Source organism: Canis lupus, chromosome 33 (genome assembly GCF_011100685.1).
Source record: "Canis lupus familiaris isolate Mischka breed German Shepherd chromosome 33, alternate assembly UU_Cfam_GSD_1.0, whole genome shotgun sequence".
Lineage (NCBI taxonomy): Eukaryota > Metazoa > Chordata > Mammalia > Carnivora > Canidae > Canis > Canis lupus.
Window position 1 is genome coordinate 25908495 of NC_049254.1, and position 25192 is coordinate 25933686.

The following is a 25192-nucleotide window of genomic DNA, read 5'->3' on the forward strand; positions in this document are numbered from 1 at the left end:
TAGCCCCCGGGGAGCACTGAGAAGGGTGCTTGGATCCCACTGCTCCCAGGACCCAAACACCTCTGCCCTTCCTTCCTCTTGCATTTCAAAAGTGCTCTCTTTTCTCTTCTTATCTAGGACACATGTATCATCTCTTCCATGGGCTTTCACAAAAGCCCAAAGGTGCCTTGACTTTTGTCTCTTCTGCTTTCTCTCTTGCAAACAAGACAAAACAAAACAAAACTGTGTGTCAAGAAATCTCGAAAACAAACACTAACATTTCAATAAATAATGCTGCTACAATTATTTGTGGAAACGATCTTGTCCTATATTGGAACTACCACAACTTAAAATATTTAAATTTCCTCTTGACCAGTGACCACAGGAAGTCATTTATATATAGCAAACAAATACGTGGCTGGAATTGGAAAATTTGGCTGTTTGGATCTTTCCAAATGCCCACAAGTTCCTAGCTCTGCCCTTCCCTGCCCCCAGAGGAGAGCCTAACTATGTGGTCCCAGGGGAATATCTCTTGGGCAGTTCAGCAAGAACATCACAAAGGTATCTATTTCCCTGACCCAGCTACCATCTCTGGCCACTCACTTCCTGCTGCTTTTTCTTGTAGCCTTGGCCTCATCAGATATGAGAACATCTGGGAGTGAGGCATGGAGGAAGCAGCCCCACACAGAAAGCAGCCTTCTGAGGTTACTAGTAACTTCCTCCTTACTAAGCACAAGGAACTGATCTTCATTTTGCTTAACCTCATCTTAGCATTTGATATTGTTGACCACCATCACTGCTGAACCCCATCTATCCTTGGCCCTGATGACCCTTGGGTAAGGCCTTCTTATCAAATTTTTCAGCGGCACATGGCTTGAAAAGATGACCAATACAATGAAAGACATGTATGGAATTTAGAGTAATTTTGATTGGCTGAACACTGACACACAAATAAGATTGGACCAGGAGGTGGTGATCTGACATGACACTTGAAAAAATAAAAATCATGGTCAGCCACTCCAATACAACTGTTTATAAGCTTATTTGATCTCTGACTCATTAACAAAAGTGATCTTATCATCATCCATTCCATTTTGTGAGCCCTCTCTGCAAAGAGGCATGTTAATAAATTCAGGAAGTCAGATGCCAGTGAGAGAATCACCAGGTTGCTTTGGTTCTAGAGACCACATCATATGAGGAACAGTTGAGGACACTGATACTATTTAGCAGAGAGAAGAGATATCTGCTTTCAACTCTTTGGAGGGCTCTATGTAAAGAAGTTAAAAATGCATATACCGGTTAGTTTACTATACAGGACAGAGACAAGTAGATGGTACTTATAGGGCTGAGGAGAGAGAAGTGGGAGATGTGAGATTATTATAAAGAAGACCTTTTTCTCTTATAACTGTCTTATCAGGTAGTGAGTTTTCCAACATAAGTGAGAAAGCAAAGACTGGATGTCCGTCTACTGAAGATAACATCAAAGGGGTCCCAGCTTCACAGTGAGAGGCTGGGATGACTTCTGAGGTCCCTTAGACAACCCAGCAATGCTAATGAAGTCATGGAGTAAGGGAATTCCATGGCACCGTGTTGTCCTTTATTTCTGCTGCCAGCCTCACCCCTTATCTCTCATTTATTCAGTGTTGCAGTGTATAGGATACTGCTCTAAGCAGGAGCTGAAACGAGGAGATGAGAGAAAATATGTGAAAGGGAAAACAATAAAACAGCTTTTTTAAAAAAAACCTGATACATGTCAGGATCTGTGTGAGACACCATATATGTGTCTTCCTATCTAATCCTTACAACAAGCTTATAAGATGTTTAGCATTACTTCTGTGATGAAACTAGGGTTCAGAGAAGTTAGATGACTTCCCCAAGAACACACACGTATCAACTAGTGTTGAGTTTGAACTAGCCAGAGTTTGAACACAGGTGTCTGTGATTCCAAAGCCCTGTGTGATGTGTTATTTTTTACTCACCCTTCACTTATGGCAAGGTATATTGGTTTTTAAAATTTTTTTGTTGATATAAAGACTCCTTTTAAAATAAACTGACTCAAAAGTAAGTCAAGAGAAAAATAAGTGTATAAAAAAATTAATACAGATTTGACATAGATATGAAGTGGGACTAGTAGCTAGAGTGACTGAAATTCAGTAAATACTATTCCAATATTCCAATAGTAAGACTTTCCAATTTAGTCTATCTTAGATTTTGACTGCTGAGTACAAAGAAACAAAGGAAACTTGAAAAACGAGTGGAATGTAAATTGATTCTCCTGTGCCCTGATACAGGGGTAATTTCATGTGTTACAATAAGGAAACTAAATGGACCCTTTGAAATTAAAAAAATATATGATTGTAAAATCCAGAGGAAAACCCCAGGTGGGGCCTATCCGAATAAAGGATGAAGTTTCCAAGGTATACACACAGAATGGCTGAGAGGAAGTGAAGACCCTATGAGTCAGGGCCCGGGACCCATGCAGGAAGGCTATGGGTTCAAGAGGTCCTGGACGGAAGGTGAGGGAGTTGATGTGTTTTTGGGAAGAAAGACCATCATCCTTCCAGTGGTTAAGGATAATCTTTGTGGTCCAATAAAGGTCAAAATGAGAACTGGACGGTCTAAAAGGAAGACAGGAAAGTAATAATGAAGAGTAAGTAGCTGCATAGCACGCTCAGGGCCAGGCGATTTACATGCAAGATCCCATTTGTCTTTCAGAACAAAGCAGCAAGGACGCTGGTCACATTTCCTGAATAAGAAGACTGAGATGGGGAGATAGATGTTCAGAACTTTTTCAGGGCCCAGCAATCAAGCCAGCATTTGACCTTGGGCCACCAGTTTCAAACCCAGGCTGTGCTACTTCCCCTGCACCACAAGTCCTTGCTTGGGTGCTCCTTCTCAACCCAGACAACAAACAGCTTTTCCTTTGTTACTTTAATTTCTCCAGCCCTGCAGGGCACAGTTGGCCTCCAGGGAGTGGAGGAGGCTTGCTCAGAGGGAACTTCTCTCTTGAGTGCAAATACTGCAGGCTCAGAAGCACACAAATCTCTCCCCCTCCCCCCAACATTGAGCAGAGGGCTTTGCAGGGCCAGATTGAGTCAGAAAAGGAAGCCATACATTGGGGGCAGGATTATAGGTGTGAAGCCTGTCCCTGCTGAAGCACTAGGTTTGGAAAAATCCACTTGACATTCACACAGCTGTCACTCCTCTGCTTGTGACTTGTCCCTGGACTTGAGAGTACCACCTAGTTCTATGAACAGGAGCCAAGGTAATAGAAACATTCTAGATTAGGACAGTTAGGATTAGATTGGGAAAATGTGAAAACGGGCTGTGTATGTTAATTGGCTTCTAGCAGGATCCATGGAGGTACACTCAAAGTGAATGGTTGGTGGTGGGGGTGGGTGAGTGAGAAGAGAAATACCCAGTGTCTGGGTTCTCTGATTACAAACTGTCTCCTGCAGCCCTGCCAAGCCAGACACGGTACAGGGTACGTGGCTACCCCATCAAACACTTGTTAAACTGAGCTGAACCTTTACCTATGAGCCTCAGAGCCTGCACTCCCGGATCCCTGTCAGTCTTTGTCATATTTGTGGCTGGGCTGTCTTTGGGGAGTTTCCTCAGGGCTTTACATTCACTCACTCTCCGCCAGTGCATTCGTAGTCATTTTCATCGGTGGAAATGCCCACCTGCCATCAGAAGTTATCTGGAACCAGCCCCTGTCTGTGGTGCTATTTCTTTCTTGTCAGTTCCCCTTTCTACATTTGAGTTCTAGCCTCAGCCCTGACATTATTTCTTTCTCTACGAGGGGTGTTAGGACGTTATGGGGAGCTCACGAAGTCTCCTCTTTGTTTATTCTTAATACCCGGCTTCTGTGTTCCTCGGGAATGCCACTGGGCTTATGCACCTGGTCTCCGGGAGCTGCGGTGGATGGGCATGTGTGACAGGTACGTTCTTCGGGCGCCCGGGTGCCTGGGGGCACGGGGTTAGATGAGGCTGAGTCTGGGGCAGGTGTTCAGAGGTGGGGCTGCTGGCTGGCCAGGGAGCGGGTAAGAAGGGCTGTGGAGGACATGCACCGAACTTCTGGGCAAGCCTGAGCTTGCTTCTGAGACTGGCCGTGTCGGAGGTAGGACAATACAAAGACGTGGCTCTTCCAGCCAGATCCCTTTGTCTGCTTTGGTGACCTAAGGGACGGGACAGGCAGGAAACAGAAGGCGCCACTTACCAAACAACCCGCAGCCGCCCCTGGCCTCTGGCTGCCGGAGGCTCCAAGTAGCTCTGCTGCAGGAGAAACCATCCAAGACGCTGGCCCTGCCTGGGCCCCTCGTGCCAGTGGGAAGTTCAGACAACCCAGGCAAAAGCCACAGCCTCTGCAGCGCTCTCTGCTTTCTTATTTGGCATTTCTCTACCTGTCCCTCTTTTTTTCTCTTTTCTCCATTTCTTCCTCCCATCTAAGTGCCCCATCACACTATTGGCTCCTCTTGGCACCAGAGACCAACAGCCCATTTGAAAAGAAAGTCTTAGGTCAAAAAAGAGCCCAGGCAGTGGTTTCTCATGTTCTGTATACCATGAACGTATTTGCATTTGCAAATAGGCTTAAAATAGTGTCTCCACTAATAGTTATTTAAGGAGAGACAGGTGAAAATAATTTTTGGCCAAGGGAACTTCCCACTCCCCTCAAATTGTAATAGCTAAGGAGATGGTCTATTCCTCTGACGTGTAACCTCAAACTTGGGACGAAGGCTCTGGACTTACATGAGTCTAATTATGTGCACAAGCTCACAGTTCTGTATTATTTTAGCTGTTTGCTGTTGCAGGTACCATGAATGCTATTTATATGAGCTATACCGTGTATAATAGAAGCTTTTATAAATGTTTGTTCACTGGTGTTTTCTAAATATATTTATTGAGGGCTTAACTATGTCCCATGTAGTGGGGTTTTAACAGGGAGCATAAAAGACATGGTCCTTGTACTCTTGAAGCTTTTAGTCTTATGGGAAAACAGTGCTAATTAAATAGTCACACTAACATGACTGTATGGCGACAGTGCTTTGAAGGCAGGGAAATGGCTCTTTGTGATTTTACTCACTGTTTAATAACTATGTCTTTGAGCTTGATATTTTGGCTACTCTATACCCCTGAATGTCAGGTGTCTCTTCCTGGTGGAGATGAGGATTGGATTTTATGGAGTTGAGGCTAAGGTGAGAGTGGAAAGAGCATAAAAGGTGAAAAGGTAACCCAAGCCAGGTTCTTTAGGAGAGAATTGAGATGTTTGAAATACCATGTTTCAAAAATGGGATAGAGGCCAGGTTTAGGTGTTTCTGGGCTAGGAGCCTAAAGCTGTGAAGAAACAGAACAAGAACAAAACATGTCTGAAGCAAGCAAGGAGGGTGGTCGGAAGGTTCCTGGGCGGTTATCCAGAGTCTAGGCAAGTGTTGACAATTCACCTTTCGTGGTCAGGCAAATAAGAGTATTTAGGGGGCAGGACAGAAGGATAGGGCCTTAGGCTGGGCACATCATTCTTTACTGGACCTTTATCCTCATCTCTAACCTTATGTAGAGCCTTGTTTCTGAACCGTAGATTGGCGTATACTCAGGGTGAGCTTTGGGAAATAGACACCATTTTGAAGAGGTATAGGGGAAAAATATGTCTTCAGCACTTTCCATCTCCCCATCAGAAGAGGAAGGTTCCCATTCACTAGTCTCCCTACTTTTTTTGAGTATGATTCCTTTCTGAGTTCCATTTCCTATTTAGATAAATTAACTTGAACTTAACTCTTAAGGGCTAAAACCAAAAAACATTGCTCCTTTCTAGTTAGCATTTGCATTTTAATAGGGGCTTTCAAAAATGCCTTAACCCAAGGAATGAGTAATTTGGGAATTCCAAGCACCCGGGGTTGAGCTGGTACACGGAATGGGGAGAGGGGACGTCCCTCAAATTGTGCCCTTGAAACACTAGCTTTCTCTCTTTGACCATGATTCTGGTTCTGAGAGAACAGGAAGGGGCCCTCTTACAGGGCCAGGATTGGCATAAATGCCTTTTAGTGAGTTCTGTGGGTCTTATTTGCGGTAGGCGGAGCCTTTGACCAGAGGTGCACAGACTCACCTGTATAACTTGGCATGATGCTTGCTCATAGGCACTTTTTTGGCAAAAAAGGAAAAAAAAAAAACGGCTTCAACAACCATTGATAATTTGGAAAAGGGATGCTCCTTGTCTCAGAAAGATCCAATTCTAGATATGACTAGGAGAACTGGGGATGTGTCTCGTACACAAACTTGCTATAAGTAGACTGGAAAAACTAAATGCTCTCACCATGATGTGCTCCTTCTTTTGGGTGAGTGAGGGGAATGGACTCCTGATTTTAATACTTAGTCACCTACAATATCAGGGAATGAATAAAAGCAGCCTTCTTCTCCTTAAGAGTCTACATAGACATTTCTTCATTGTGCATATGCATCTTTGATGCTGTTACCCTACATCTGTGTGGAAATATTCTGCTCCCAAGTGGGTGAGGGGAAGGACAGCTTATCAACGTAAGGCAGTATTACATAGGAAAAATTCTCCACAAATAGAGACCCAGGAGGATTTGCTCCAAGAAGAGATTGGAAACCAAGTTAGTCAAATGACCCAGCCTGAGCTAGAAAGAGACATAGAGGGCAGGGGAGCTCAGCAAAGCTGAAAATGGGTGACGCACATCCAGAGCCAATCATCTCCTGTGTCCACCAGACACCATGAAGTGCTCACGTTTTCATCAAGGCAGCGCTCATGCTCATGTCTTTCTTGTCATACCCACGGTCCTTATCTTGGGTCTATGAGACTTTAATATTGGCTTTCTTGATCCCCCTCACATCAGCCCTCACCTCCTTCCTCAGGCCACTGACAGGCTTATTTTCTTTAAACTTTGATTAAATATTTTTTCTGCTCCTAAACCATTAATCCCAAACTCTCAATTTTCTACCACATCAAGTACAAACTGGTCTGATATTGCAGACTCCATTAAGCTATCCTACTCCTCTTACAGAAATGAATTTCCCATTATTTGGGAAAATAAGTAAGTAAAAAAGTAAAAATGCCCTGTAGCATCCACTGTGTTAATCTCTTAAACAAGAGTGACTTCTAGTACTCAGTTGTTGAATGAATGAATGAATCAATCAATTAATCAATCAATCAATCAATATCTTATTCTCATCGCCACATCCTGTTGATTATAATCCTAAATATTGCTTGAACCTCTCCACTTTCACTTCTACTACTACCACCCCAGACCAAGTGGCCATCTTCTTTCATTTACATGACTACAGTAGCCAACTGATTGGTCTTCTGGCATCTGTTCCAGCTTCCCTACTATCCATTTGCTACACAGTAGCCAAGTCATCTTTTTAAAATATCGCTCCTCTAATTTCTTCAGTGATTCATGTTGCACTCAGAATAAACACCAAAGTCTGTTGCTGACCCCTAAGATAAGCACGATCTGGCCCCTGCTGACCTCGCCAGGCTTGTGTCCCCAGTCTTGTAGTCACTTAAGCCACATCAGCCTTCCCTCATGTACCCTCTTGCCTCACTGCCTTTGCACCTGCTGTTCCTTTTGCCTAAAATCCTCCCAAGCCACTCCCTTTCCCCTTATAGCATGTATTTAATCTGTTCTGTTTACCTATTAGTGTATAACAAACTCTCCCAAACTTAGCAGCTTAAAACAATGAATATTTTACTCTGTCTTACTGTGTTGTAGGCCAGAAATCTGGGTAGGCTTTTGAGTGATTTTTCTGTTTCTCATGGCATCAACTGAAGTCATATGGTGGTTAGTATTAATCTAGTGAATGGGCTGGTCTAGAGCTGCACTGTCCAATTCAGTAGGCACTAGCCACGTGTGGCTACCACCGATCACTTGAAATGTAGCTCATATAAGAGCTAGAAGTGCAAAATACCCGCAAGATTTTGTGCAGAAACAAGAATGTAAAATACCCATTAATAATTTTATATTGATTATATGTTGAGATTATAGTATTTTAGATATACTGAATTAATTAAACTATATCATTAAAATTAATTTTTACCTTTAAAAATTTTTTTACTGTGGCTACTTGAAATTTTCCAATTACATATGTGGTTGTATTATATTTCTGTTGGACAGTGCTGACCTAGATAGAGCAAGGGTCAGCATTTTTTTCTGTAAAAGACTAAATAGAAAACATCTTCAGCTTTTCAGGCCATATGGTTCCTACCACAGCTACTCATCTCTATGACTGTAATGGACAAGCAGCCATAGACAATAATTAAACAAACAGGTATAGCTGCATTCCAACAAAACTTTATTTGTAAAAAGTAGGTGGTGGCCAGGTTTGCTCTGCAGGCTGTAGTTTGCTGACCTCTGACTTAGAGGATCCAAGATTTTATTCCTATGTCTGGTGGGTTGGCAATAATGGCTGGAAGGCAGGACTCAGCTGGGACCGTTAGCCCAAACACATGGCCTCTTTGGCATGATAGTGTCAGGGTAGTAGGACATCTTACATGATGGCTCAGAGCCCCAGAAAAAGTATCCCAAGAAAAATAGAAGCCATAAGACTTCTTATGATCTAGCCTCTCAAGTCCAAAACATCCTTTCTGTTGCATTGTATTGGCCAAACAAGTCTCAAAGTCTGCCCAGATTTAAGTAGAGGAGGTTAAACTTTACCTCTTCAGGAGAGGAATAGCAAAGGATATGTGTCCATATTTATCACATCATTCTTCAAATCTCAGTTTAGACTAGTCCTATAATAAGCATTCAAAGTACCATGAATCTCTCCTTTGTAGCGCTTGTCATCATTACAATTTTACACTTATTTGTGTGCTTATTTCACTCCTCCACTAAACCATAAGTAACCATGTGACAAGAAGCTGTTCCTGGCTTTGTTCATCATTATATTCTGAGCACCTAGCACAATGCCTGGCTCAATAAATATTTGTTGAATGAATGAACAATATTAGGGCACAACTTTTTAGCCATTAACTGTACTGATTTCAATCCCACAGTTCTCGGTATTGCTCTCAAGCATATCATGACACCCTGTCAGAAGCCTTGTTAAAATCCAGATACATTCCATTCCCAGCAGCCTGATTATTTTGTATTTCAGAAACTTTTTAAAAAAGGAAATAATACCCTATTCCTCCCCAGTACGTCAAAGGTAATGACAGCTGCTCTAACAGTATAGCTTTAGGTTCTGGTGCTGCTCTGAGAAAGAATTGACTCAGTGTGTCAAAATAGAGGCAAGCCAAGGCCCCCAGAGGCTGTAGCATCACCTCCTGCTTTGCTTAAAGCAAGGACTCTTGTATGTGTCAGGGAGTGGTATACATTGCCACCCTCCACACTGATCCTAGAACTTAAATTGTAGTTATATTTGTACACTCTGTCTTTCTTTGTAATACTGTGTGAGGGAGCAAAGCCCCTCTATATCCCCCACAACCTCCAGAACAAGCTGTCATTAACTAAATCCAGTAAATGAGCAATTCTCCTTAGACACCAGCAAATTTAGCAAACCTCTTTCTCTCAAATCCATCAATCAACCAACCAATCAATCAATCAATCAAACTTCAGAGAAAAATAAAAGAGTGGGTAGACTCAGAATCCTTTCTCTTTGCTCCCATAGCACAGCTGAACCTGGCTGGAACTTTTAAAGGAACTATACCAATGTGAAAAAGAACACAATGAGGCGGGATCCCTGGGTGGCGCAGCGGTTTGGCGCCTGCCTTTGGCCCAGGGCGCGATCCTGGAGACCCGGGATCGAATCCCACGTCAGGCTCCCGGTGCATGGAGCCTGCTTCTCCCTCTGCCTGTGTCTCTGCCTCTCTCTCTCTGTGACTATCATAAATAAATAAAAATTAAAACAAACAAAAAAAAAGAACACAATGAGGCTGTGTGGGCTTAAACCTCAACTCTATCACTTACTACTTGCGGGCGAGGGTAAGCTCTTAACCTCTATGAGGCTCCATTTCTTCATCTACAACGTGGGGATGGATAATCCCACCTTGTTGTGAGGAACAAGAGTGTAAATAGTCATTCAGCTGACTCTAACTCACGGTCTATGATGGGCCAAGCACATACAGTAAGGAAAAGTGCCATACGGCGCGTGCTCTTCTTTGGTTTCTGTAGTGAACCTCCAGCTACCCAGAGGCTACTTGCTTTAGGTTTTTGACCAGTTTACCCACCTACAGACCTTATTGTGAACACAGCTGACAGAAATCTCTTCTCAGAGAATCCCCCCGTAAATTCTTAGGTTCTTTCCTCTCTCATTCCCCTTTTTGCTCTCTCCCTTCAAAAGCCAGGGTTTCTACTTCGCAGGCCCTCTGGAGAAAGCAATGACTTGAGGTTGTGGTTGGGAGTTCATTCCTGTGGGAGCAATGACATCTCTGCTCTTCTTCAGAGCCAACAACATTGAAGAAACTGGTTTCCTAACCCAAGTCCCCATCCTCACACGTACGCCATGGCTAGAGTTGAGAGAAATTCTTCACATGAGGAGTAAAAGATCATGTCAATCTCTAGTATTTTATCACCATATTTTATTAGGGTCTCTGACAAACAAAGTGTCCAAAGTGTTGTCCAGGACAGTGTCCAATCTTCAAATCACTGTTAGGAAAGTTTACTAGAAAGACTGTCACTGCTGGACCAGAATTTTGGGAAGGAATATAATCTCTGTCCCCAGATTCATAAAGGGTTTTGCCAGAAGTGTGTTAAGGTTTCTCTGCATAACTCCAAAGAATGACACCAGTATTAATGAGAGGAAGTTAAGGAGAGGCAGTTTCTCGCTCAGGGGAAGAGAGAATTTCCAAATAGAGAAGTTAAAATAGTATTGATTTCCTTGTCATACCCAGTGCTTCTCCCCAGTGCATGAATTATAGGGACCATTTGTCCAAGATATCTTGGGCCATACTGATTCATGTTGTAATTTGAACTAAAGGTGATTTGTTAAATTCATAGTGAAATATAATTTGATTTTGTGTCCCTGTTCAACACATCACCCCAAGGAAAACCAAATCTTTGGTTAGGTCAAACATGCTGATTTTTGGTTTGCAAACAATGGGAGATTCCTATATTAGATGACAGTTCAGACTCAAAGGATTCCCAGTCTTCAGATTCTATGATAAACAGGATGCTGGTGGCGATTTATTATGAGGAAGTGCACAGGAATCAAACAGAAAACTCTCTTTCCAGACTCTACCACTGACTGGTGTCAGCTTTGGCCCAACAGTTAATGTTCAAGCTCCATAACCTATTGAAATCATTGGAGGGGAGAGAGAGAGTAATCAGGAGCAAATGTGAGGTTCATATACTGAACACCTACTGTGTGCTTCAGCAATTGAATATGTTTGCAACTCATTGTCACAAAGCACGATCTCTCTAAGTAGTTACTAATTAACACTAATTTTTTGAATATTAAAGAGCCCCTATAAATTAAGAAAAATTTGTAAAAAGCCAAAGGCTCAAAATTTAAAGTAAGTAGAAGAAATGTATGGACAGTACATGAAACAAGAAATGTTATCTCATGGGTCTCCTGGGTGGCTCAGTCAGTTGAGCATCCAGCTTTTGATTTCAGCTCAGGTCATGATCTCAGGGTTGAGAGACTGAACCTGCTTCCGGCTGCCCGCTGGGTGTCTGTCTCTCTCTCCCTCTAAAAAAAAGAAAGAAAGAAAGAAATGTTATCGCTCCTACATTTGAAAAGATGTTCAAACTCATACTAAAAGAAATTCATTTCAAAATTATAGTGAGAACCACCTCACATCCGTTAGAATGGATACCATAAGGGAAAAAGTAAATAAATAACAGGTGTTGACAAAGACGTGGAGGAATTGGAACAGCGCAATTGTGCACTCTTCATGGGAATATAAAATTATGCAGCTGCTGTGGAAAACAGTATGTCGGTTCCTCAAAAATTAAAAATAGAATTACCATATGATCCAGTAATTCCACTTCTGACTATATACCCAAAAGAAATGAAAGCAGGGCCTCAAAGAGATATTCATACTTCCATGTTCATAGCAGCATTGTGCACAACAGCCCAAAGGTGGAAGCAACTCAAATATCCATCAACAGACTAAGGGATAAACAAAATGTGGCACACACAGTGGGGATATTATTCAGCTTTAAAAATGAAGGAAATTCTGACACATACTACAACACAGATGAACCTTGAATAAATTGTGCTAAGTGGAAAAAGCAAATCGCAAAAAAAGACAAACACTGTAGGGTTCCACTCATGTGAGGTAGCTAGAGTAGTTAAATTCATGGAGACAAAAGGTGGAATGGTGGTTTCCAGGGCCTGGGTGGAGGAGAGAGTAGGGAGTTAGTGTTTAGTAAGTAAGGACTTTCAGTTTTGCAAGATGAAAGCAGTTCTGGAGATGGATGGTGGTGACGGTTGCACAACAATGTACTTAATACCACTGTACACTTAAAAAAATGAGTTAGATGGTAAATTTTATGTTATGTGTATTTTACCACAATGAAAAATAATTTTTTAAAATGACAAAGAGATGTCATTTTAAGTTTCCCTATTGGTAAAGCTCACAAGTTAGAAAACATGCTATGTTGGCAAAAACCTATGTGAAAATAAGCATGTCCGTGTTTATTGCAGGGGACCATAAACATACAATCTTCGGGGAGAACAATTTTTCAATGTCTTTGAAGGTTAGAGTTGCAATTACCCTTTGGTCCTTAGGTCAGGCCATTTCTACTTCTAGGAAGATAGCTTACTCTCACATAAGTATTTTGGCATATGATCAAGGTTTTTCATTGTAGCAGAATACTGGAAACCCTTAAATGTCCATTTATAGAGGCTGGCAAAATAAATTATTGTCATCCAATAGAAGACAATAGAATATGCAACGGTTAGAATGAAGATATCCACTACACGCTGATACAGAACAATTTCTGAGGTAGTGTCAAGGGTGCAAAATTGTGTATAAATTGCTACCATTTAAAAATCTTTTAAATAAAATGAAAAAAGAATATGGGTAGATGTTTCCATTTTGTTTTTGTCTAAAATAACTGCAAGTAGAGGCAAGAAGCTATGAACAGGTAACAGTGGGGGAAACTAGACAGCTAGCATACCAGGGTTGGGAGAAAGAACTGCTTTCCACTCTTTATCACCTGTACCTTTTAAATTTAGGTATGTGCAGGTATGATCTATTCAAAACTTTTTGACTGAAGAAAGAGGGTATAGTCTAGAAGGGAAGAAACCTAACAGACACTTTTAGCCCCAAGCTCTGTGCTGAGTGCTTTGGGAGCAGAGGACAGGTGTCTAGCATAGCCCAAAGGGATCAGGAATGGCTTCTAGACAAACCACCCCCAAGGAAGAAATTTCTGCTATTGGATCACAAATAGTTGCGCATCTTCTCCTGAGCATTCGTTTGTTTTATCCTAATGAACAGATCTGTAAACTAATTCACCAATTAGGTTTTCTTTTTTTTTTTTTTTTTTTAAAGATTTATTTATTCAGAGAGAGCGCAAGAGAGGCAGAGACACAGGCAGAGGGAGAAGCAGGCATCATACAGAGAGCCTGATGTGGGACTTGATCCAGGGTCTCCAGGATCACACCCCGGGCTGCAAGTGGCACTAAACCGCTGCGCCACCAGGGCTGCCCTAGGTTTTCATTTTTACGTTGGCTGTTGAAAGGCTATAGGCCACACTTGTGACCTGAACCACGCAGGGTGGGCAGATTTCTAAATGCTAAGCGTTTAGCACTGGACTTGTACCAGGCTCCATTTTATATTCTTACATTTGGTTTGCTTCTTAGCTGTTTCTAATTTTGGTCATTTTCCCTTATCCTATGCTTCCCTGTAAGCCACTATAGCCTTTTTGGTCTAAGTTGGGGTAAGTGGGTGAGTCAAGAAAGAGGGAAGGAAAGAAGAGAGCATAGAAGTTAATAAGCGGTGCCTGCTGTTCTCCTTGGCTCCATCATGCTCTCAAAGTGGGGTCCTTACACCAGCAACAGCAGCATCACCTGTGAGTTAGACACAGGTTTTACTGAGCTTATTACATCAGAATCTCTGTGGACAAGGCCCAGATAACTGCTTTAACATGATCTTCCAGAAGATTTTTACACATGGTAAGTTTGAGAATCACAGGGAAACCAAAGGCAAGTTGATTTCTAAACATAAATACTCTTCATTTGTCCCATCATATCCATTGTCTTGGGCAACCTAAGTAATGCCAGCTACTCCAATAACCAATCCCCCAAATTTCATAGCTTACCACAATAGAAGTTTATGTTTTCCTCACTTTAGGGTGGAAAGAACTGTTTTGTTAATTTGTTCACCAATCCAGATTCTTTTCATAGTGAGGCTTTGCCATCCTCTAGGGCCTTGCACTCCTCCTCTGGATTCTCTGCATCCAAGAAAGCAAGAGAGGAAGGAAAGAGAGAGAAGGCTTTAGTGGCAGGTCTGGAAGTAACACCAATCTTTTCTGCCTACAATTCCATTGGCCAGAACCCAAACACATGGGCCACCTAACTGCAGGTGAGGCTGGGATGTAGGGCTTATCTGTGGAGCTAGGAGGAAGAGGAAATGGCCTTGATGAACATATAGCATGATCTCCGCTACATGCCGGGGCCTAAGTGAATCCCAAACTCTATTTGTCGTATTTTGGTTTTCAGTCATTTTCTAATCAAGTTTTATCTTTTCTTTTTTTTAACTCTAGCACTATGGAACTGAATAACATTCTCTTTGTGATGACCCTCCTGCTCTATGGTAAGAACCTTTTGGCTTTGTAAAGTCCTAGAATCCTTCTATGTTTACCAATGAGTTGGCTACGACAAGCCCAGGCCTGAGACTTGGTAGGTTTTACTTATTTCTATCCACTGTAGCCTAATACCACATGCCAAAAAAAGACTTTCCTGGAGAAGAAGCAAGCATCATGCTAGAGAGCAGGTATCTCAGCTGATGGCAGGTCTAGCCTAGAGGGGATGCAACCCTCTGTACACCCTTCTCCTCTGCCATCTTACACCCGTGTGGCACTAGATGCACAAAGTAGGGTAGACTGGCCTGTCCAGCAGCACTTAGGGAGCTGGGGGGAAGGTCCCTGCTCTGACACCTCTGAGGCTTAACTTTTTAGCTCCACACACACTTCCTTCTGGTCTTCTCTGTTCCCATTCCTGGCATTCTCAGGCTTTTAGAAAACAGGTGACAGGCTTCTAAAAACCTTTCATTAGGGAACATTGGTTTCCATGTTCCCTACCTTCTCTCTCACCCTCCACAGCCTTCCCTACCAGCCCATGCCCATAGATCACAGTTGACCCTGCTTACTGGAGGGATCAAGGAGCCCAGCCTTGCTACTCCCTACTTCAGTGACCTTCAGCTAGTTGCATCAGCTGATTCACCATGAACTGAATGAAGCTGAGGTTCAGGGTTTCTCACTTAGACAAGCTCTTTCCAAAGTCCCCTCCAAGCCCTAGACATGGTCACATGTCTTATTCTTTGATAAAATCTCCGTTAAGTATATTTTAACCACAATATTAAAACCACTATCTCTTTCCACTGTGACTTTTCTCTCCATGACATTCTCCTTCTGTTGGGTGGTACTGTAGTGGCCATGGGCATTTTGTATTTGAATTCTATATTCTCTCTCTTAAAGAGCACCCCCCTCCCCCCAAAAAAGAAGTTTTAGAAGAGTCACTCTCACAAAAACTCAGATCTTCCCTGTTTGCTGCTCCTCTCTGAGTTTCAGTTTCTTCATCTATAGCTGGGGTTGGTTGAGGTTCCTGCACACATCCTGTGACTAGGCGCCTTTGGTTTTTCCTCTCCTGCCCCTTCCTGCTGTTCATCTTCCCTGCCCTCAATACTGAGAGAGAAGACATCCCAATTTTGAGGGGGGGCAGACTGGGAGGATGAGCTAAGCTTGAGCTCGTCCACAGCAGCAGACAGGCTGCCCCTGACTAACTGGCCTGCCCATGGGTTCACCTCCTCCAGGTGGCTACACACTAGGCCCTTGGCCACTGTCCTCATGCCTGCTGTGTGTGTGGAGGGGTCAAGGCTCTAGGGAGAGATGCTCTCTCCAATTCATGCTGCCTGGGACAGGACCTTTTGCGATTTCTGTTTTCTGCTTAGCTCCTTGGAGCTTGTTGTTGAGTCCATGAATGTGAGGTCTCTAGATGTGCTAACTGACCAGTTCACTGATACAGGTCAGAACAGAAGCTTCTACTTCCCATGGCCAATGACCTGCTAACTTTAGCTCTTGGGGAAGAAGACTGTATGTGTGAGGAAGGGGATAAGACAAGGCTCTGGAGAACATTGTCCAGCAGGAAGCCCTTCCCATTCCACTCCCTATTCTATTTGCTTGACAAGTACGTAGATGTAGCACTTACTTTGTGCCAGGTACTGTTCTAAGCATTTTATAAATAAATAATAACTCATTTAAACATCACAATAACTTGCTGCTTTAGGTCTTTTTTTTTTTTTATTGGAGTTCAATTTGCCAACATATAGCATAACACCCAGTGCTCATCCCATCAAGTGCCCCCCTCAGTGCCTGTCACCCAGTCACCCCAAACTGCCCACCTCCCCTTCCACCACCCCTAGTTCATTTCCCAGAGTTAGGAGTCTCTCATGTTCTGTCTCCCTCTCTGATATTTCCCACTCTTTCTCTCCTTTCCCCTTTATTCCCTTTCACTATTTTTTATATTCCCCAAATGAATGAGACCATATAATTTTTTGTCCTTCTCTGATTGACTTATTTCACTCGCTGCTTTAGGTCTTATTATGATTCACCATTTTATAGATGTGGAAACTAAGGCCCAGAGAGGTTAAGTAGTTTGTCTAAGATCAACATAGCTAATGAGTAGCAGGGCTTATACTCACCACACAGTATAGAATCAGTGTCTGTTCACTTAACCTTGACATTTTGCTGCTTCTCCTAACTCTTGCTCGTGAACTATTCATAAGTGGTGGTAGGATTTGTTGCTTGGAGACCCAAGCAACTTTGGTGGATGTCGCTTATTCCTCAGACAAGTTCACAAGCTCCGCACCAGCACGTCCTTCACCTTCACTGCAGCCAACACCTCATCTGCCCCTAGTGCATGGGGCACCCTTCTCATTGCAGTGACCAACCCAGCTCTTATGACTTGGAGGAAAATGAAGAAAAATGACTTAGAAACAAATTTTTACAAAAGTCTATTACCATTTTCCCCCAAACTTTCTGACTCTGCACACTGAAAGTGAGACTAAAGCTGAGAAGCCTTATCAAAACTGAGTCCAGATGTCACTTTTGCCCTTGCCTTGCCTTTGAAGTTTCAAAGTGCCCTGCCTGGATACTCGTTAGCCTCAGAAAAGAGAATTACCAATATTGAAACCATGAAAATAACCTCCCCAAATGGTAGATACTTAAGTTTTATGACATAGAAGAATAAGTGACTATCTATTTGGCAGTATAAATTTCAATACTGGGATAAGAAATGGTGATATCAGATTAGAATATCACATTGCCAATACTTTACAAGCTATTAAAAACAGCAACAATGAGAAAAACAACAAAAACAGATACCATTCTTTCTTAAAGAAAGAAAGAAAGAAAGAAAAGAATCAACTTGAATTTTATCTTTCTTCTCAAGACACATCTCTGCTTACTGGGCTGATGAGCACTGACCTGGCCATAGGCAGGCGTCCAAGGGAAGAAAGGAGATGCAATTGGCCCAGTAAATCCATAGCAAAAATGCAGAGTTGAATAATTCATTTGATGGCAGAGATAAAACAGTGCAGCAAAATAATTCTGTTTTTCGTCTCCCCCATATGTTCTGTGTCCTCCCTCAGGGAAATTAGACATTCTAGTTGCTGCCCCTGCCCTTGAGGGGCTTAAGACTGAAAAGGGCAGGTGGGCCTTGCAGAATCGGACCTTACAATTTCTGCTTTGTTTATTTATAAAGCTAAAGCAATTTCTAAGTGCCACGTGCAGAGGTACCTTTACCTGTCAAGTTCTGTTTGCTGCTATCCTACCACCTCTGGAACTCTTTAAAGACGGAGCCAGAGTAGTATTTGGAAAATCACTAGTTCACACATCACAAGGGAATTTCTTTCTAGTTTGACTTTTGATGGTGGCTCTCTTATTGTCTGGGGGTTGTCTGAGTCATAGTGCTTCCCATTTCTCTTGAACAATACCTCTGGTTCAATGAACATACCTGGGATGTAGCTGAAAATCTTTCTTCACTTTAAAATTCACATAAAATTAGCTCAACTCATTCTACATCTTATGGAAAGGTCCACTGTTTCCCCCCAGATTTTTGCAGGTTTCTAGTGGATGATTACATAGGGATTATGTTTATATGGTTACTTTTACTCCTATTTCCTGCTACTGTCGATAGTGGTCACTAAAATCACCGCCTGGAAGTGAACTTAATTCCAAAATTCCCAAAGAATTGTCATGAAGCCTAATAGTTCTCCTATTGGAGTCACTCCTTCGTGTTAAGCTACTGTTTCAGGGTCTTTTGAAATACATGTATGCTACCCAATAGGGAATATCTTACCCCCAAAATAATTAATCATTTTAGTAAAGTGCTTAGTAAGTTCCAAAGAATATGGGCTGTCAGCCATGATAATTTCATGGAAGATAGTTACTGAATAGGAAAAGTGTAGGGTTGTTTGGAAGCAAGAATGAAACTGGGAACAGAGAATTTTTCTAAGCATGGGTTTATTTTCATTTATCTTGCTTAGTACTTAGAATGCACTTTTGATCTGAGGATTCGACCCCCTTATATTGCCAGGCCCAGACTCAAGTTGCAGGACCTCAAAACTATGAATACATTTTTAACATCCTCTATAGGACTACTCATTCTTGGTTTCATTTTCACCTTCTTTCATTTTTTTCCTCTAACAGATGTCTCTATTAAAAAGTATTCAACTCCTTTCTCCATTTAAAAATCACTTTTCTGGTTCTTACTATAAAACAACAGACAAGAGAGTAAAAATACTTATATATAGTTATGATCACAATATATGTGCAAATCTCTGAATATGTTTTACTCAGTATTGTTTCATACACACTTTCTAAAGTTTCTAAAGGATTTTCATTTTTACGATTTTTGAAATTGCATTAATTCATTGAATTGAACATATCATTTTGCTTTCTTTTGTGTGTATGTGAGTGTGTGTGTTTTATTCAGTTAGAAGTTATGGCCCCAAAAAAAAAAAAAAAAAAAAAAGAAGTTATGGCCCCATTGTCTTCTTTGGTTGCCAAGGAGGTTTCAATCTAATTGTCATTCTTTTGTAGGTGCTCTTTTTTTAGTTTTTTTAAAGAATGAGTTTGTAAGTTTGAAAAAATCTTTTATGCTTTATATTTAGCAGCTTTACCACAATATTTCTAGGTATGGATATATTTTCATTTACCTTGCTTGGTACTCAGAATGCACTTTTGATCTGAAGGCTCATGTCCTGCACAATTTGAATATTCACAATCTTTATCTCTTCAGCTATTGTTTATCTACCATTCCCTCCATTCTTTTCTTCAAAGGGGGTCTTATCATTGTTGAGAGAGCCCAGAACAAAAGGTTCTAGCAGTGTTAAGGACCTGGGGTAGGAGTAGGGAAGAAAGATGAGGGGACATAATGAATCATCATGAAGAAAAGCATCTTCCGGGCTCTCTTTCCTCCCTACCATGAGGAGGCCTCAGCAGAGGCACCTGAAGAAGACCTCTACTCAAGTCTTCAAACAAAAAAATCATGGAATGAAGGTGCCTGGGCTATGAATGTAAATATGTGAATAGGCATGACTGGCCACAGATCTTGAGTTTTGATTACGACTCCTGTCAGAGACTACTGTGCATGGGCTGTGCACTATGTCTCATGTGGGGAGAATAGTTTTCCCCCATGAAGCCCAATAGGTAAAACCTTTGTTATTGCTTAGGGTCAGGGCTAAAAAAATTAACATAGGTTTTTTTAACTAGAAGCTAGATTCCTCGGGAGACAATAACCAACCATCATGTCAGGTCATGATAAGTACTCTGATAAAAAATAAGTCAATGTAAGGAATAAGGAATGACAAGGATGCTATCTTGGTCAGAGTAATCTCCCTAGGAGGTAGCCTTTTATGAGAGACTTATATGAAGTGAAGAAATAACTATGAGATTTTATGGAGGAAGAGCCTTCTAGGTAGAGGGCTCAATATGGGAAAAGGCCTTGAGATAGAGTGTGTTTGCCTTTTGAAGGAATGATGAGGAAGCCAATGTGGTTGGAGCTGAGTAAGTGAGAGAAAGAGGTTTGAAAGGTACTGGGGACCAGATTACGTGAGACCTTTGAGACCAGGGAAGGATTTTGGATTTCGTTCTCAGTGCGATGGGAAAGGATTTAGATTTAATTTTCAGTGTAGTGGGAAGTCATCAGAGACTTCTGAATAGGAGAATTATGTCATCTGAGATATATTTTAAAGAATTATTTGGGCTTGAGGAACTAGACCTGGGGGCAAGGATGAAAGTAGGCAATTAAGAGGCAATTGCCATTATCCAATCAAGCTGTAATGGAGGCTTGGCCAAGGTTAGTATCTGCAGACCCAGTGAGAAATATTCCAATTCATGATCTATGTCTGTGGGGCAGAAGAATTGATGGAGTAGTGGTAGGAGAAGAAATGAAAGGAAAAGACAAGAAGTGGGGGTAATAAGGTGAGGCACTTGTTATTGAGAGTTTTTAGGAATGTAGAGTAGCACTTTGGTCTGGGGTCTGGTCCAAGGAGGAGATGGCTGGGGCAGAGTAGGCAACAAGACCATTGGAGGGGGAGAGGACAAGAAAGTGAGAGGCTCAGTATTATGTGTATGAGGCTGAAACCACCTAGACAGGGGCAGTGAAGGAGAAGGCAGATAAGACAGCTGCAGCAAGCCAGATACCCAGACCTTTAGTGAACAATAGTAGCCATGAGGGTTTGTGGATGCTATAGTCTGATGACTTGTACTTTGAAGGGGCTGAGGTGTTTTTTTTTTAACATATAATGATGTGTTTTCCATTTTCCATTACATGATGCTTTATAAATCTTAATAGATCATATTTCATAAAACTTAGAGTATATTTTTACAATTTTACTAAGCATATACAGACATTATGCATAATATATAAATATACAGATAATTATCTATTATAGATGATTATCTAGAGTAGCATAGATATATTTATATAGGTAATAAGATAGTAAGCTTGAAATGAAAACAAAGCTAGTCTTAGCAGAAATATCATGTAGGCCATGAAAACTCCTGTAGAACCGTCCTTGCTCTACAACAGAGGATCGCTCTTGAGTTTACTATGAAAGAAAAAAAAGTACTAGATGACACTTGTTAAAGCACAGTAAAGAAGACTTTATCCAAGGGGGTTAGAGTGCTTTTGAGATAGGCATAGGGTGCTGGAAAGGGTTTTTACAATGGGGGAGAGATATTTGGCTCAACTCCAAATATAGCATGGGAGGTGGGAATTTCTAGCCAAGGAAAGAAGTGGGGCAGGGTTGGGGGTGGTCAGCGGATAGAAAATTACTAAAGGGAAACAAGGATAAGGAGGGATTCCACCCAAACCACTTTAACAGCATTCTTGCTAAGGACAGGCCAGGATCATCAGACATTACTTGGGGGATGATGGAGGATGAGGAATCTGATCAGATACTCAAGCATAATCAAATAGCAAAGTTGGGTATTCTGGTTAAACTGGGTTATAAGCAGGGTACTTGCTAAAATTGGGTTTTATAAAGGTAGATGGGCCTAGGAGTGGATCAGGAGTCTGAATTAATTTTGATTAAACAAAGAGTCTTTGTCATACTTAAAAGATAATGTCTCCAAGATCTCTGGATAAATACAAAACCCCTTTTCTCTGGTTGCTCTTTTCTTTGCTTCATACTGTCTCTTTTCCCTTCTCTTGCCCATATCAGAGTTCAGCTCTAGTTATAGTTCTACATCTCCTCAGCCACATCTGTGCAGACCCTCTCTTGGGGGTCTCTTCTACAGATGATTCAAATAAGTACTGACAGCAGCAAAGAGGGGAACCTTTCACTGAGATGAAGGACAGGAAAGCTTAGGGGAGAAAGAGAGTATCTGCTGCTATGTAAACAGCAGTATCCAGCAGACAGTTGAATGTGGATATTTGGAACCCTAGTCAAAATGATTGGCTGGAGATAAGCATCTGTGAATTATTAGCTTATATGTGGCAGTTGAATCCATGGGGATAGAGGAGAAAAATCAGAAAAGTGGAGAGTTGGGGCAGCCTGGGTGGCTTAGCAGTTTAGCACCGTCCTTCAGCCCAGGGCGTGATCCTGGCGACCCGGGATTGAGTCCCATGTCAGGCTCCCTACATGGAGCCTGCTTCTCCCTCTGCCTGTGTCTCTGCCTCTCTCTCTCTCTCTCTGTCTTTCATGAGTAAACAAATAAAATCTTTTAAAAAAAAAAGTGGAGAGTTGGGAGAAGATTGAGAACAGGCAACAGAGATAATCAGCATTTAAGGAATGATCAGAGAAAACTGACAAGGAGGTCAGAAAATGGAAAAGAGAGTTTCCAGAAGGAGATAAGCCCAACACTGTGATATTCAACAGAGTGGTCAAATGACATGAGGTCTGAAAAGAGCTCTGAATTTGGCATTGGTGGAAAGTCACTGACAACCTCTGGGAAGGAAGTTTTGGCAGAGAGACAGAGGACAGAGGCTGGGGATAGAGGCAGCCACTTACTCTTTCAGGGACTTTGACTATAAAAGAAAAAGAAACTAAAAGCAATAGGAAAGAGAACTGCTGAAGTAACTGTGATGAGGAAGGGAGAGGGTAGTAAGCAGGGTAACCAGCCCATAGAACAAACTAAATGGGATGGGTCCAGATTTGTAATATCATCAAGCCTAAACAATTGAGTAATTTCATCCAGTATTGCTCAAACATTTAGTTTTAAGAATAAATATGTAGATCGAAAGTGAAGTGTTCTTAGGATGAATTCTTCACAAAGGAGCAAGTTTATGGGCAACAGAAAGAATGATTGGAAAGGTATACTATTGCTGTGCTATCTAATATGATAGCCACTAGCCACATGTGGCTATTTATATTTTAAATAATTAAAATTTTAAAAGATTAAAAATTCACTTTCTCAGTCACACTAGCTACATATCAAGTGCTCAATGTCTACAGTGGCTGGTGACTATCATGTTGGTCAGCACAAATATAGAACATTTCCATCATTGCAGAGAGGCCTGTTGGAAAGCACTGCACTACAGCGCACTACTAAACTGGATAGAGATGAGGTCTTGATGAAGTCAAAGAACAAATATTGGTGGAGTAATAAAGAGCAAATCTTGGAGGAAGATATCTTGTGGACAGAGATGAGTACGTTGAAGTTTAAGATATTAGATGCAGAGTTCTTGGTGAAAAGGTTCAGGGTTATAGTCATGGGAGAGGAGCTGCTGAAATAGTCTGTGGATGAAGATCTTTGGAATGGAAAAGACCAAAGAACTTTGAAGCAAGGTTGTTGGTGAATTTATCCACATGCTGAAATAGTTCAAATTGATAGTAATGGTTGGCTAGAAAGAAGAACCTTACATCTACTGCCAAAAATCCTCAATGAATAAAGAAGTAATGACAAATGATTAGTAGCTAACAGCAGTGAGAGAGGTGGGCACATCAAAATGGAAGGGATGTTGTTGCTTAAATCCCTGTGAAGTGTGCTACAACAAGCAGTGACTGAGGACGAGTGGTGTCCTTTAGGTAGGGCCAGATTTCAATAAAAGCATAACCTTGGAGGCAACATTTGATGGAGAGGTTGAAGATGTAGAGGAGTTTATTACAATGGAATGAGATTTCCAGAAGGTCTAGCTTTGAAGGAAGTTTAGTAAATGAGGAAAAATTTATGAGTACAGATAACCATAGTAACATAAGAAAAAGATGGTTCTTGAATGTATAAGACATGCATTTGGGGTAGTGGCCAGGGAAGACTGAAGTCCCAGGTATAGTCAGAGATCTCACAAAGTTAGAAGACTACAGGTTTTGTATAACATTCAAACAGTATATTGCTAAGGAACAAACTTTTCTACCTGATTAGGGAGGTGTCTAGATGGATTCTTAAATGCCTAACTCCTGACCTGATCACAGCAACCTGTTATAAATAGATCCAGGCCTTTTTTATTACCCAAGTACTGGAGATAGTAAGTATATCTCCAAGGCCAAGGAGAGAATTTCAATGTGTACCTACCCATGGAGTCCCAGTGGAACCAGTAGCTGGGCGACCTAAGATGTGGAATCATAACAGGGAGGCCTGAAACTGCTTAGGAAAAATAGACTTTGAGCTAAATCTTCCTCATATCATCAGAGAGAGAATTAGCATGTCTACCAAGTATAGCTCTGAGTGATGTCATGGAAGAAAGTGGTTGGTGAGGAACTATAGAGTATAAATTGTGAAATATTTTCAGTTCCACTCAAAATGGACCTCAGAGTGATTTCCACCCCAGAATGAGGGGAGAAGGAGGAGGGATAGATAGGAACAAATTTTTCCTATCATTACCTTCTCTGTTCTACTCTGGAGACTGCCAGCAGAGATCCCCTCTTATAGCTTCTGAAGCTGAGCTATCCTTAAAATGCAAATTCTGACTCAGAGGTGTGGTGGGGGTGGGGGTAGAGATTCCACAGTTCTGACCAGCCCCCTAGTGATGTCCTTGCCTTTAGAACAGAGACCACACTTTTGATTGGTAGGTGAGGAGTGGGGCAGTGAGAATGGGTGTAAGGAAAGCCCTTCTAATCTTTGGGAGGTGGGACCTTAGAGAGTTTAGACTGGTCTGTTCTTGGAAAGAGTGGGTGGGAAGGAGAGAATATATTGTGAGGCTCTACAGAGAAACAGTCATAAATCAAGAAGACAGAAGAAGCCAAAGGTCAAGTCATTTCCAGCCCAGAAGGTGTAATCGTCCACTAAACAATAACATAACATTGACCATTAACTGGCATAATTTTCAACTATGAGTTTGGTTTCTCCCTTAGGTCATCCTCCCTATTTATATGGCAAATTAGTGATAAAGCCAGAATGAGTTTCCCCAGAGATACAGCTACTAGAAGCTTTCACAGCAGGTGGCACTCTTACGTTACCATTCAGAATTTAGCAATGAAGTAGCAGGAGCCCCAGGATTGCCTTGTAAGGCAATTGCTGAACACAGTGAATCTTCCTTAGGTTCCCCTTTCACAGTTCCAGGTAATCAGGTGAATTTTCCCACCACCCTCCGATATGTACAGGGACACATCCTGTACATTTGCCGCATTGTATACCTGCCAAGCGCTTCACAG

At 41.7% G+C, this 25192-nt stretch overlaps 1 protein-coding gene and 1 long non-coding RNA gene across 5 annotated transcripts in view; one reads left to right on the top strand and one right to left on the bottom strand.

Annotated features, from left to right (window-relative positions):
* Positions 1 to 25192, top strand: part of CD86 (CD86 molecule) — a 62181-nt gene that overhangs the window by 18197 nt on the left and 18792 nt on the right. Inside the window, exon 2 of the mRNA NM_001003146.2 lies at positions 14640 to 14689. Coding sequence (NP_001003146.1) covers positions 14640 to 14689 — 50 coding nt within the window. The remainder of the gene's footprint in view (positions 1 to 14639; positions 14690 to 25192) is intronic.
* LOC102153132 overlaps positions 10489 to 25192 on the bottom strand; it is a 56280-nt gene continuing 41576 nt past the window's right edge. For 2 of the 4 annotated variants that reach the window (XR_005383391.1, XR_005383390.1), the window contains 3 exons: positions 16796 to 17057; positions 14196 to 14327; positions 10506 to 11616 (listed from right to left, as the gene is read on the bottom strand). This is a non-coding gene — a long non-coding RNA (uncharacterized LOC102153132). Of the gene's footprint in view, positions 11617 to 14195; positions 14328 to 16795; positions 17058 to 19312; positions 19494 to 25192 lie in introns of all 4 variants that reach the window. The other 2 variants (XR_005383393.1, XR_005383392.1) reach the window with 2 other exon arrangements.